Here is a 15483-nt window from a genome sequence, read left to right on the forward strand (position 1 = left end):
ATGTGATTTCAATGATTCCTACCTCTTATGAGATAAGCAGGCCAGGTATTATTGTTCCTATTTCACAAAACAGAAGAGTGCATGAAGATTTACCAACTTCACAGAGGTGGTAAATCGCTTCTCATGCTATTGATTTCTTTATTTTGTGATAGTTTTAAAATGCTTTATAATATAGTAGATTCCCACTCTCCCTTAGCAATATACTGTGACTCTCAACTTTAGCTGGAGTTTTTTTTAAGTTATTTAGACAGACTTTGTGCCATACTACTTAGAGACACACCTGTGGAGCCAGTCACTCTGGTTTGAAGTAGCCTTCATGCTTGCTGTCCACGTCATTTGGGGAAAGTAATTCAACAAGTCGACACTGATAACAGTGTTTATCTATGGGTGTTATTGAGAGGATTAAATGAGTACATTCATGAAAAGTACTTCAAGCATTAGCATATGCTAAATGTTCACTAAATGTTAGTGACTACTACTTTTTTTTCAAAGATTTATTTATTTGTGCATACAGAACTGGAGTACAAGCCAGAGGTGCAGAGGCTGTGAGAGGATTCACCAGAGACAGAGTGGGGAACAGAACAGGCAGATCCATGAGTTACACTACTAAAGGGAGCAGCGGGCAGGCCAGGAGGGGTCTGCCTCGCCATGTGGGTCACCTCCAGGGCCAAGGATCGAACTCATACTGAGGCAGCTGCAGCCAGCTTGCAGTGCTGCATCCTAACCTGTTGCGCCACCAGGGAGGGTCAGTGACTACTACTTTCAGTGGTCTAATAGTCTATACCATGGAAATATAACAATTTTCCTATGGAGTCCAGTTTTTGCCATCTGTTTCCCTTCTGAAAAACAAAGAAAAAATGAACACTTGGAGCTTAAAAGAATCCCAAGTTTCCATGTTGGCACAGATGCCTGGAATAAAGAACTCCCAAATACCTCCCGGCCCGGGTAGTCCCCACAGCATGGTGCCTGATGGTCAGCAGACTTGATGTGGAAGTCTCCTCAGAACAGCTATCTCGTGGGACTTTGAGTATTTCCTGCTTGTGATCAGCAACATCTTTTTCGTGCTGTATTTTGGCAACTTTGTCCTTGTTCCCAGCTAGAACCAGGAAGTTCAGAAGCACATGAAAATAAACAATACATAAAACATTTCTCTCAAATGATTCAAAGTTTAAAAAAAAAAAAAGAAAAGAAATTATTCAGCAATATTCAGACTTGGTCGGATAATTTTATCTTATTAATCATATTTGTTCTGACTGATGTGTCTACCCTTTCCTTCTCAACAAATACATTTTTGGGGTCAGTGTTTTCCATTAGCCTTTTTTTTTTCTTGAAATATATTCAAGTATAGGTAGTGATTAAGCAGGGTTTCTCTACATTTGCAAAAGTTTACCTGAATTTCATATCCAAGACTGTTTTATACTATGTGCATTTTTCAAAACATGTCTTATTAAGACCACTCTTAAGAATTATTAGCGTTCTAAATATCCCATCTGTTTATTACAATGATCATAGCTGAATCAATTGCAAGTTAACACTAAAAGTGCTCTGTTTTAAAATTTTACTTACCGTTTAAGATACATTTAAATATAGCTCCTTATTAAAACCTTCCCAATTCCCCAATTCACACAATAGCAAAGATCTCTGCTGCTCTTTCTCATTCAGCTAAACCCATCTTTTCAATCATCATTTCACTTACTCCTCCAGCAAGAGCTATCTGAAAACTTTCCCTCCCTCTTGAATTGCACTCCATGACAAATGAGCTTCTGGATCTCTCCTACCTCCATGACTGCCCCTTCTTTCTAGACTCCTCCAGCAAGACATAATGTGAAGCTGCTTGAGACTGGACAATACTTCTCATTGATTTCCTAAGCCACTTTGCACATCCCTGTAGTTTCATTTAATTTATGTATTTATAACTCCATCTCTGGGCCTCAGACCTTTAGGCCTAACCACCTACTCGACATTTCTACTGTGAAATCTTAGCTAACACAAACTTACTATGACCAAAGTGGAGGGCATAGGTTCACACACCCTGAACCACCCTCATAATTTTCTTTCTAGAATTCTTCTTCTTTTTTTTTTTTAAAGATTTATTTATTTATTCATGCAGAACTGGAGTACAGGCCAGAGATGTGGAGGGTGAGAGGATTTACCAGGAACAGAGTGGGGTACAGAACAGGCAGATCGACAAAGTACACTGCTGAGGGGAGCAGCGGGCGGGTCAGGAGAGGTCTGCCATGCCACGTGGTCACCTCCGGGGCAGGCGGGGATGGAACGCATGCGGAAGTGGCTTAAGCTTCTTAGTGCTGTGCTTTAACCCTCTGCACCACCAGGGAGGGCCTAGAATTCTCTTTTTTATGATTAGCCAACCAATCATCTAGTCATGCCAGTCAGAAATCTAGGAATTATGCTTAATATTTCCATGCAATTCCTTACCATGTGTCAGTTCTGCCTGCTCAATATCTCTAAAAATCTATTGTTCTCTGTACCAACACCAACGCCCTACTCCCACCATCTTTTATTATTTGAACCATTACAATGACCTCCTGCTCATTCTTTCTCCCTCTAATCCATTCACCATGCTACAATCAAAGTTGTTTTCAGTATGCAAATCTGATAACACCATCTTTACCTTAATAATTGCCCCTGGCTATTTAATTTTAGAATAAAATCAAATTCCTCAGTCTGTCCAATAAAACCCTGACAGAGCTGCAATCCCATTCCTCACCACCATGCTTCATCCTCTTTACTACCATGTTCTTGGTATCATTATGCTACCTGAGCAGAGCCGTTTTCCTGTGAACTCCTGTCTGCCTGGATCGCTGCACTCAGGGTGAACATGTCAGAGAGGATGCAGCCAGAGTGCTTTTGAGTGTGAGAAGAGGCCCTGTTACTAATTACTTCAGGCCAAACAACAGGCATAAATCAAGACTTTCTGGAAAATCACCTTAAATTATCAACTGTTCATTCTCCAGATCTCTGATCAAATGTCGCCTCTTCAGGGAAGCTCCCAGCAACCCTCCTAGCAAGGTGAAGTCCTTGAAACATTCTTAACATAATATATCTCTTTTGTTGCACTGTTTAAAACTGCAACTTTACATTTAAGCATATGATTGTTCTGCCCTGTTCCTTCCAGCAGACTGTAAACTCTGCGAGGCCAAAATGGTCCCCAAAGTTCAGCACTGTGTTGTTTGCCCAAAATGTCACATATCGTAAATGTCAACGGTATACATTGCATACCATTTATCAAATGAAGGACACTAACTCTTGTTTGACAGTTCCCTTTGTCTATGATTAACACAGCCAAACATCCAGGTATATAAGACAGAAATCTAGGAACTCCCCTTGATGCCTACCTCTCCCTCCCTCAGTCCCAGTATTCAGTTCCTCCCCAAGTTCATTTTCTTTGTATCTTCTTCTCTCTTCTGCTCCTCCTCCTCCCCTCCTCTTTCTCTCCTTATATATGCATATATATACATATATATGTAAATATATGCATAGAAAATAATATATATTCTAATATATACATATATGTAAATATGTGTGTGTATATGTATATAAAATCATAAAGAGATTACAGACTCATCAGATACAAAGGACAACTCTTCCTAAAAATAAAATTTAAAAAATGGTTTCTGAAAATACCATTGTTATTTTAAATCGTTTCCTTGTTCTTAGAGAAATTTGTTTACTAAAAAGCTGGCATGGGAATCTAAAGCACACCTTCAAACTTAGTTCTAAAATGTGAAGTCCTTTCAAATGTAAGAATTGTATTAAATTTAAAAATTAAACATTAAGTGATTCTCATTCATTCTACTAACTGAAATAGTTTATAGAATTGCTAGGAAGCACTTTAGATCCAGATGTTTCTGAGTTATTTGTCCATATAAAGTCATAAAGCCTACCAACACATGTGAGAGAGGGATCCAAACCCAAATAATCTCAATATTAATAAAAGAGAGCCTCCTCCTGACTTTTACCACATTTATTTATTTTTCTGATTCTTTCCTTGATTACTAAATACCTAGGTACCAAGATGACATCTTAACAGACCATTGCATTTCCCTTTTCCACACCTTTTTTTTTAAGATTTATTTATTTATCTATGCATACAGAACTGGGGTACAAGACAGAGGTGCAGGGGTGGGGGAGAGTGAGAGGATTCACCAGAGTCAGAGTGGGGAGCAGAACAGGCAGATCGACAAAGTACACTGCTGAGGGGACAGCGGGCCAGACAGAAGAGGTCTGCAGGGCCATGTGGGTCACCTCCGGCTGGGGATCAGGATCGAGCTCACATTGAAGAGGCTGCAGCCAGCTTGCAGTGCTGCGTCCTCACCCACTGTGCCACGAGGTAGCGCCCTCGGCACCTACTTTACAAAGGAGTACAAGGATTTGAATGAGCAGTCATTGGAATGAGTTGAATTAATCAAACTGCCCTTGAATTGGCCCCTTTGCTGACCCAATTGCCCAAAAATTGTAAGTTATCCAAAAGTCCCCAATAAAATACCATCTCCAGTGGAATCTAGATTCTCTGTTCTCTAACCTGCACCCTTAGCGGCTCCTGGGATCCCCTGTCATGCTCCACAGTTGCCCTGTTATACTGAACTTATAGCACAAACATTTGGCTTTCCTCAGGACATAACTTTGGTGTTACTTTATTAAGGATGACTCACCCAGAAAAGAGAGAATAGAAACACAACCCCAGGGAGAAGAAGGAAACCAATAACAACCTCATAGGTGATCGAACAGTCACTGCTGGGTAGAATGAAGACACCGGCCCTGTGCAGTGGTGGCTTAGAGTAAAGGGGGGGGGGGGTTTATGACACAACAGTGACCAAATAAGAACAGTAAGAACCGTAACTACTTTTTTATTTTTAGTGTCTATGACATGCAGTGTGTGTGTTGCATTTTTAAAAAACAACAAGCTTTGCCTTGGTGATATTCTAGAGATTAAAAGTGTTATCCCATGACTGGATTAAAAAGATGTGGTACATATATACAATGGAATATTACTCAGCAACCAAAAAAGAGAAACACATGTCTTTTGCAGCAACTTGGATGGAGCTGGAAAAGATCATGCTTAGTGAGATAAGCCAGAAAGAGAAAGAAAAATACTGGATGGTTCGCGCATAGCAGGAGTATAATGGACCAGGCGAAAAAATAACAAAAATAATGAACAGCCATATACCAGAGACATTTTGTGCGGGTGGAGTGGGGAATGGGATCAAAAACGGGGATGTGGGGAGAGAAATGCACGGGATTATGGTGATGGCACACAGGTGACTTGGTGATGGGAAACCCACGGGGATTACAATTGAGATGGAAAAAAAATGTACAAAATGATGTAAAAATAAACTTTTGTTAAAAAATAATAAAGACAACAGTACAAATTGCTTAAAATTTAAAAAAAAAAGTGTTATCCCAGAAATAAACAAGTCATACACAAGTTTATGCTAATCTTTTCCTTACTTAAGGCAAATCCAGTTCACCTATTCCCTAAACTGAGTCTTCAAATTGTTACCATTCTTCTCAATCTTAGTAAGACCTGTTCTTTGTGTCCCTTTAAGTTCTTTTAAAGTTTCTTGGAATTCTCTTTAGGCATTCCTGCTGCTTCTTGTTCAATATCTTTTTTTTATTAGACTCCTGTGTTCCTAGCAATTGAACCTTTTTTATTTTCCCTTTGTAAAGCCATCAAATAGAAGACTATCTAGTCTAAGTTAAAATCTAACTTACCTGCTTTAGAAAATAATGCACCACTGTTTATAAATCCTTTTTGCAGCATTCAAGTCCTAAAGTGCATGTTTATCACAGAGTATTTAACAAATCCAAGTTCAAGGTACAATATTGTTTGGGGTCTCTAACAAATGAAATTTCCCTTTTCTCTGATTTTGATACAAAAATCAAGGTTAGCAAGAAGAGAAGAAAGAAATTTTTTGATAGAGAAGGAAAACTTTATTTTGTTCCTTCTGCCAAAAATTTGGTCTCTGGACAACTCAGTCCTACTTTTTCTCTTTCCTACAAGGCTCTCAGCAAAATACAGTTTATATCAACAGATTGGTGGGTAGGAAGAATCCTACTCAACCAGTTTAATGCAGAGTCCTTATGACCAGACTGAAGCCCAACCTCATCCACAAAAGTCAAGCAGAAGATTGAATCTCCATAAGGGGAAATCTGGGTCCAATCCACCATCTTGGATCTCACAGAAGCTCATAGCAGTCAGAACAGCCATCTGTCTCTGCCTGAGTAATCTACACTGGCTGGCTGTACTACCCCATAAATCTATGCAGTGATTAAATTACACAACCTTCCCCCTGTTTGTTTGGCTAGATAAACATCTGAGGAGAAATAATTCACTTTACTAATTGGGAATAATTGTCTGAAATATTTGAAGATGACAGCTGAGAGTAGCTAAAAAAAATTCCTGTCTGAAATTCAAGGATCTGAGTTCTCTCTGCCTTCATTTTGCAAATATGCCACAATGACATGAATTAGTCACCAAAAAGTAAGGTCAAAGAAAAACCTTTCATGAGCAACCCTTCTCTCCACCATATCTGGGCTACCTCACTATTACCTGGGAAGGCCCTGCTATGAACCCTTGAGTTCCCTGCAGCTATGTATCTCCTTCATGCATCTCAGCTGCAACAGGAGCACAGTAGCGATGTCCCTGTCCCTTGCCTACTCCTTTCCCACCCTGAGATGACCTTGACACCACGACTCTGCGGCCAGAGTCTGGCCCTCGTCATGCGGCCCGTGTGTCAGCCACTGTAAGTTGTCATCGCTGTCAGAGTCTCCACCCTCATTGCCAGTTACATAAGAGGCCACATAACGTCTGCTCCCTCGCACAAGTTTTTATTAAACAGAGACAGCCCAAGAGGCCAAGTGAGCAAAAGGTCCACCCCAGAGCCATGTCCCCTGGGAGAGAGGGTGACTGTCTCCAGGTTTTGGCTCCTGGAACTGCTCGGCTCAGCTCTCTGAGCTGTCTTTGGATTCTTCAATACACGAGGTCGACATCTTGTTTTCAGCTTGAAGGGGCAAAAGAGAAACAGTCCTTTCAAAATATGAATTCCCCTGCTGTTTGTTTCATTTTGGAACACAATAAGAACAGACTGAGGACACGACTCGGAGCTGTCAACGCTTCCTACCCTGCTTCCACAGCACCTTTCTTTTGCCAGAAAAATAGTTGCTTAAGTTAAACAAGGGTCTAATGAATAGTCAAAATAATTGTTTAGCTTGGATATAAGGCCTTAGGTAAATAAATGATTGCCCAGGGCCACAGGCCAGTAAAAGCAGTTCAGCAGATGCCACTCGTTCTGGTCTGTGGACATCAGCCCAGTGGCCACGGCTCCCCAGGGGACCGTTGTTGCTGAATTATTTCTCTCTTCCTGGAGCTCAGTACCTCAGAAGGGGTGAAAGCAGGGAGAACTTGTGACAATTTTCTACTTTACAAATATATATTTAAAATATTTACTTTAACCACATTAGCATTTCAAATAAATACAAGACTCAAGATACAAAATATTTAGCTTGCTTCTATTTGTCTGGTTTGTTTGTATTTAACTTTACACACGGAACGATTTCTACCTGCATTGGGAGCTCACTGACCATTGTCCTGCCTCCTGCCTTACTAGTGTTCTTTTAACATGTCTGGATTCTGGATCCTTTTTTAAAATAATTTTTCACTCCATTTAAAGGGCATCATTAGCTTTATAAGTAATCCATGACCAAGACTCTTTGGTAAGGACAGACAGGATAAGCATTAAAACAGAAACATTCAAGTTTGAGTTTTGTAATTTGTTGTCATTGTTATTGCCTTGATGTATTTTGTTTGTTTAGGTATCTTTGCTATCAACTTACTTCATTGGCATTTGTCTTGTTTTCCTAAAAGTGGGATTGCATCATAAAAATTCTACTTAATTAAGAGCTTGAGTAAATTAGTTGCCTGGTAATTTTAGTTCTGCCCAATAATATTTCTAATAGTTGCATCTCATTTTCTTATGTAGAAATAATAGATACCTTGTTGATGAGGAATGGGATCTGACTTTCCCACTAGGACAGCCCAGTTGTCCTGGACTGCTGCTGGGGTAAACAACACCCATCTAACTGAATCTCAAATTCTTCAAGAGAGTAGATTCTCCTAGTAGTCAATTTCTGGAAATCATGATGAATTTGGTTTATTTGGTTTATTGCAAATTGTAATGATAGCATACATTGGGTAATAAACAGTTACTATTTAACTGTTTATACAGTTGCTTTATCCTGACAAGGTAGGAAAGTGGTCTCTGCAGTTCTGAGTTTAAGTACGGTACTACACTTAGCAGAACTAGGAACTTATACAAATCATACAGTGTCCATTGACTTCAGCTTCCCTCATCTGTAAAATGGTCTAATAATGACAATATTTCATTGAACGGTCAGGTAGATGATATGAGATAATGCATGTAAAATGCTCAGCATGCTGTAAACATTCAATGAATAGAATCATCATGGTATCATCTGATACTTTATCATTTCCTCACAATGAACTGTGAGGTAAGCAAAACTATTATAATTGTGCTAAATAATTTAAATATTAGAAAACTGGGACTCAGAATAGTTATGAATGTGGCTATTCCCACTCAGGGGGAGAAATGCTGATGCTTTCAGAAACAGGAGTCCCCTCAGTCAGCATCGCCACCTCTCAACCCATCATGCCAGTGGGTCCAGTCACCTCCCATTTTCTCTAAACCTGTATTCTCATATTGATGGGTCTCTTTGCCTTAGACGGTCAGGTGGAAAAACAGAACAAATTCTGGTGGAGGCTTTAAAATACCTATATTGATATTATACAGAAGTATTGTGGGGACAGGTTGGCCTCAGAACTACAAAGTCAAAAGGAATTCTTTGGTAATACTGAGGCAGAAATACTGATGGAGAAGTGATTTTCATTTGGTGAGCTTGAAACCCCAGCAGAAGCCCAAGGGGATGAGACAACAGATCAACAAATCCAGAAATCTACAGCTTTTTTTTTTTAAAGATTTATTTACTTTTGCATAGAGAACTGGGGTACAAGCCAGAGGTGCAGAAGTGGTGGATTCACCAGAGACAGAGTGTGGAGCAGACCAGGCAGACTAAGGAAGTACACTGCTGAGGGGAGCAACAGGCGGGTCAGGAGAGGTCTGCCTTGCCATGTGGATCACCTCCCGGGCAGGGGATTGAACTCTTACTGAAGTGGCTTTAGCTTTTTAGTGCTGTGCTTTAGCCTGCTGCACCACCAGGGAGGGCCCATTCTATAGTTTTTGTAGACCAAATGAATGCAGTTTTAACTATCATAGATTTCCAAGGATATATCTATCTTACCACCAAGTATAAAATATAAATTCATTTAGAACAGCACTGGATTTGTTATATTATTTTTTTTAAGATTTATTTATTCATACAGAACTGGGATACAGGCCAGAGATGCGGAGGGTGAGAGGATTCACCAGAGACAGAGTGGGGAGCAGAACAGGCAGATAGACGAAGTACACTGCTAAGGGGAGCAGCGGGTGGGTCAGGAGAGGTCTGCCTCGCCATGTGTCACCTCCGGGGCAGGCAGTGATCGAACTCATGCGGAAGTGGCTTTAGCTTCTTAGTGCAGTGCTTTAACCCGCTGCACCACCAGGGAGGGCCCGGATTTGTTATATTATTTTAGCATGCTGTATTTTCTAAATGGCTTCTAAAAGTACAATTTCTGTCATGTGGGGTTTGTGTTTTTGTTTTTGTTTTGTTTTGTTTTTTTCACTTAGAAAGAAAGATGTGCACACTTCTTAGGCTAAAAACCAAATGAGGAGAGAACTCTGCCCCTGAGTTTAACAGGCTACATTTAAGAACTAGCCCTGATAACTATAAGTTTGAACACCATAGACTCAGGCAGTCAACTTAAGTCAATAGCTTATCTACAAGAGGGTCTTAAACAGACCTGAGTTCTGGGCCCTCCCTGGTGACGCAGCAGGTTAAAGCACAGCACTAAGATAGTAAAGCCACTTCATCATGAGTTCGATTTCCCCAACCCAGAAGTGACCCACATGGCGAGGTAGACCTCTCTTGACCTGCCCGCTTCTCCCCTCAGCAGTGTACTTCATTAATCTGCCTGTTCTGCTCCCCACTCTGTCTCTGGTGAATCCTCTCACCATCCCTGCACCTCTGGCCTGTACCCCAGTTCTGTATTCATAAATAAATAAATCTTAAAAAGAGAGAGAGAGAGAGGCCTGAGTCCTAATCTGGTGCCTAAGAAAGTGAATAGCAGTCCTTTCTTCTATTAAACTCTACTTTCCTCCCTGAAAAGCAAGAATAGTGACTCTCCTAACAAGAAAATTGTGAGAAGGAAAATTGTACTCCTGTTTATAGCAGCACTATTTACAATAGCCAAGATATGAGTGCCCAAAACAGAATAGTGAAACAAGAAGATATAGTACATATGGCCAATGGAACACTACTCAGCAATCAAAAAGATAAAGTCATGCCATTTGTGGAAACGTGGATGGAACTGGAAGGGATTATTCTAAGCAAAGTGAGCCAGAAGGAGAGAAATAAATAACAGATTATTTTACTTACATATAGACTCTAAAGGAACAAAAAAAAGGACCACACAAGACAAACTAGGACTGACCCTTGAAAGCAGACTGTAGGTCTGAGACATTCATGAGAAATGAGGGTTTTTGCTGAAGTGTTTTGTGATTTCTGTGAACATTATAAGCATAGGGTATTAAACACAACAGAAGAGAGAAAAACCCTTCCATTCTTCCCAGTGACTTAATCTAACTATTCACTCTCCTTCAGTTTATCAAATGCTAACAGCATTCCCTTTTTTGATGTCAAGTTATATTCATATTTTTAAATGTACTTCTCTTTTTCTCTTCCTCCCACTTCATTATATTTCATAAATTGTAAAATTATTCTATACCATTATGGTGGGTACTATATCAGGGTACACTAAATATTAAATATGCACCCAATGAAAAATCCAAAGCAAAACTAGCCTAAGGGCTCCCTGCTGGCAGATTATAAGCCCAAGTACACTCAAGTCCCATTTGTGAGGGATATTTTAAACACTGTCAACACTGTTGCAGCTGGGGAGGATCTCACCCTGACCCTGGAGAATTCCAGCAGGTAGGAAGGGAGAAAAGGAATCACTTCTTCCTCTCCCCTCATAGGCTGATGTCCCATTGCCACCTTATTTCTGGGAAATCATGTTTTATGGGAACAGACATATTATTTCTAGAATTGAAGCCTTCCCTGATTCAATCCTTCCAGAAATATATCAGGTGTCGTGAATTGTTACCTTTCCTCTGAATCCACATTATACCTATAATTGACAGATTTGGTCTTTATGTCAGTTCTTGTCAACAGAGGATATTCACTTAGAGTTGGCCAAGTATCAGACAACACACAGAGCAGGATGGAGAAATGGAAAACACTTAATACCCATGACCCCTGTTTTGCAGAAGTGTAGAAGGAAGTCAAACCAGCACTTACAGCCAGACAGCAAGAATGTTATTTTAGATTTGAAGTGAGGCAGGTTTATCCAAGGTCTACTTTATGCTAAAGTCCATGCTCTTTCCACTTTATTTTATTACCTCTCTTGATTGGGAAGCCAAGATATATGCCAGAAAGGAGAGTAAACACAGACATTAAATGAAGCCTACAAATAAGCATTAGAAAGTCTACAGACCATCATGGCTCTAGGACGCTGAGTGTCGAGTACCCAGAATGAGGCTCACAGTCATCTGAGCAGATTTGGGAGCAGACCAGTGTTATAACCTGACCACAAGGAAGATGGAAACCAATCAAGAATCGGTTGTACTGCAACCAAGAAAAATAACACTGTGGTTGATGAAAAATTCCACCAAGAATGAAAGTGAACATCTTAGCACACCATTTGTCCTTCCACATTAAGTTGCTTCATTTGAAGCAAGTTGCTTCTAATTGGCCCTGGGAAAGCATAAAAAGACTATGGAAACTTTCAAATTACTAAAATTTTCATGGGCTCATTTTGCAGACGAATATGAAGGGGCTATTTCATTTGTTCGAGTATTTCCAAGTTCGTACACGCCACATTCATTACAGATCCTTTCTCACATAGCGCTCTCTTGAGCTAAGTGAATGGAAACCCTTTTTCTCCTGACATTCCAGTGACATAAGTGGTTAAGAAGATTTACAGAGGAAAAGCGAATACACTTAGCAATGTTTTCAAACACTTGTTTGGATTTGCTGTTTTCTAGGAGATGTACGACTAAGGGGTCAGACAGGGGTTCCTGCTGAACGCCGCGGCTCCTACCCATTCATTGACTTCCGCCTACTTAACAGTGAGTAATCAAGTGTACCTGGAAAGGAACAAACGTTTTCTTTCAAAATGAAAAAAATTCTCACTTCCCTCAGAACTTCAAAACCCTCAAAGTCTGCCTTCCTTCCTTTTCCTCTCCCCTCCCAACTGGAACCTAACCCTTTGTCTTTAGGCTTCTGCACTCCCTAGTGAAGGAATCTTGACTCTACCCTACCTCTCAGAGCTTTAGTGAAGAGGAAGGAGATGATGCTGGCTTGAAATATGTAAATCTTAAAAACCATAAAGTCCTAGACAACGAAGATACTCTTTTCTCACTCCAAGGACTGGACAGGCTGAGATTCTCTTTTCTTTTGAAAACCCCATAGGGATACCTTGTCAATGGTTTCCCTTAGTAAATTCGCTGCTATCTAGTTCTCATACCTTTGTCTCATCTAAATCCATAAGGTCCTCTCTAGCAACACTGGTAAAACTCTTCCCATAGCCAAGTCCTTTGAATCTACACTAGTCACTTCTTCCATTGTAACTATCAAGGAAATTGGTTTATTTCTACTTTTCTCTTGCATGTACTGCCCCTTATTCAAAGCTTTGCTCAACCTCTGATGCCTAATTCTGTTAATCTCAACTTTCTTTGGAAATTCAAGGCACTGATGAGCCACCCTTCAGCTTTCCTATCTTTCAACTGTCAAAGCCATCCTTCACTTTGTACTAGGAGGAACAGGGGAGAAAAAGGATAAATTTCAAAATTTGCTCCAAGGTTTTCAGTGTTTGGTTCTCCTATCACTCTCCATCTATAAATTTCAAAGTGCTGGGTTGCACCCACAGAGTATTACTTTCCTTTGGCATAAACAAGTTCAGCTAAAGAGGTAATTTAATTTACTTCAACCTCTGAAAATTATAAGGAGAAATTAGAGCTTGCTATTTCTGATCCTTAGATCCTCAGAAGGCCAGTAGGAGAGGGACATGTTTGTATTTCTCCTGGCTTGTTAACCTCCCCTATCAATGTTAAGTATCTGTTTCCTCAGCTTTTTCAGGGACAAAAAGACGTGGAATAACTCTTTCCATACTAGGGATACCTCTCCCACCCTGACTGCCCAAAATGCTTTCTGGACGGCAGCTCGGCCACTCACAGAGCAGTACAGTGCTGAATATAGCCTGAGGGGGCTCTGACAGGGTCACTGCAGATACCTGAGGCAGGCTTTTTTCAGCTGCCCAGGGAAGTTACTCTTGACTATCTCTAGACTATATGGATTTCTAGTTGCAAGGCTCCACCAGGATGGGGAAGAGCAAGGGATTCACTTTTCTGTCTCATAAAGAAAAGACTTTCCAATGGCACCTCACACTGAATGTCAGGGGGAGAAATAACCAAAAAGCCTCTTTCAAATGACGAGAGTATATCGCATTTCTAATACAAGGCATGAGTAGGAAAATGGTAGATAATTCTCTTTATAATTCCCAGGTTCCTAATGATACTACTTTCTTTCATTTATCATAGTGTTAATTAGCAACATTAATTGCTAGTGGTCATTATCTTTGCAGGAGAAATTATGGGATATTTAATCATCCACATCATAGGCGTCTGTGACACTTGAATGTTTCTTATGACATGTTTATTTTAATTTAGTAAGTTTAAAAATCTGGAAAAATATATAAAACATTAAACAGAAACTCCACGCAGATAATATTTGCTGTAATTTTGTTTAGTACCTGACAGATCATCTACAGATGTCTGTCTGTCACCTCTTCATTCTAGGACCTCCAGGGGCTTTCTAGCACCAGGTTCAAACCCAGCCTCCTTTTCCTGGCTGGGGGTGTTTTCTGCCCCCTGTCTCCTTTGCACCTGTCCATTACTCACGACCCTCTACCTGCTGAGTGAGTGACAGTGTTGGCCATGCAGGCTGTGTTCTTCTCTGCTCAGCATCCCAATCTGGGACTTTCATGTCTTTATCAGTCACACCTGCAAGGGAATATTCATTTGTGTTGTGTCTTGCTTCATCAGTTGGCCCAAGTTTTTCCTCTGGATAAATAAAACACCTCCCTAAATAAACTGGAAGATCATAACGGATATTCTGTTCATAGCTACTGATGTCCCAATAATGATTGTTCACTTACTAATTAGCTTTGACATTTTTATCAAATTACTGTGTCAGTCATCCCCTATGTTTTTCTGAACAGCTCAGATGGAACTGTTGTCTTCTGAGCCTTTTCCTTGTTTGTGGTGCTACCTGTGCTATTGTTTAATGCCTCCCTGTGCCTTGTTAGTTAACTGAAACTAAATACCAGTGCTGCCCTGGGATTGCTCAGCACACTCTTAGTCTGCAGTAAAGGCATCTTGTCACCAGACTGCACAAAGGTGTGTGGACATCATGTTATATCCGTCACATCGTGAGCTGTAACTGGTATGGTTCCTCCTACTCCTTTGTATACAATTTTTTTAATTATCTTTATCTCATTTACACATTTGCTGCCATTTGCCTGCATTGTTAGGTTATGTGCTTTCAGCCTAAAGGGAAACATTTTAAATGTAACTCTATAAAAATTTTAAAATAAACTCCTAAGGAACATTTTGGAACCTTCTTCTACAACTTTTATCCAATTCTCCATGATAAGCACCAAACTAGATCAAAGTGATTTTAATATCTTTTACCTTATTTTCGAGTCAAATTTTTCCAAGTAGAGGCACAGACCCAAGACTTTATTTCCCTCAGGTACTTGCAGTTCAGCTCTCTCTCCCAAATCTAATTAGAAACTAAACTATGACTTTTAAAAAAAAATTATAGAAAAAACTGAATGACCTTTAGTTCCATTCCCTGTGTCTACAGCCCAGCAGCCCTCCTTCTAAAATGAACCCTGGGGCCTCTCCTGTCCAGGGTATCCCCAGCTGTCTGCCCTCTCCACCCTCCTGTCCATAGACCTTCAAGGACTGGGACATGCACATCAAAAACATGCATGAAAAAGTGAGACCCTCTCTTCTCCACTGGCCCCATCAGCCATAACCCCAACCAGTCACAACAAGACTGGAGACATCAAAATTATTATCTAAGAGAACTCTCCAAAGTTCTAGATATTAAAACAGGTAGCTAAAGGCCCTCCCTGGTGGCGCAGCGGGTTAAAGCACTGCACTATAAAGCTTAAGCCACTTCCGCACGAGTTCGATTCCCGCCTGCCCTGGAGGTGACCACATG

General features: G+C 40.4%; 1 protein-coding gene across 3 annotated transcripts in view; it reads left to right on the top strand.

Annotated features, from left to right (window-relative positions):
* Positions 1–15483, top strand: part of PDE7B (phosphodiesterase 7B) — a 279507-nt gene that overhangs the window by 197459 nt on the left and 66565 nt on the right. For all 3 annotated transcript variants that reach the window (XM_012722959.1, XM_004673881.2, XM_004673879.2), the window contains one exon: positions 12240–12323. In XM_012722959.1, coding sequence (XP_012578413.1) covers positions 12240–12323 — 84 coding nt within the window. The remainder of the gene's footprint in view (positions 1–12239; positions 12324–15483) is intronic.

This window comes from Condylura cristata, unplaced genomic scaffold (assembly GCF_000260355.1).
Source record: "Condylura cristata isolate star-nosed mole 26May11 unplaced genomic scaffold, ConCri1.0 scaffold00001, whole genome shotgun sequence".
In the NCBI taxonomy this organism is placed as follows: domain Eukaryota; kingdom Metazoa; phylum Chordata; class Mammalia; order Eulipotyphla; family Talpidae; genus Condylura; species Condylura cristata.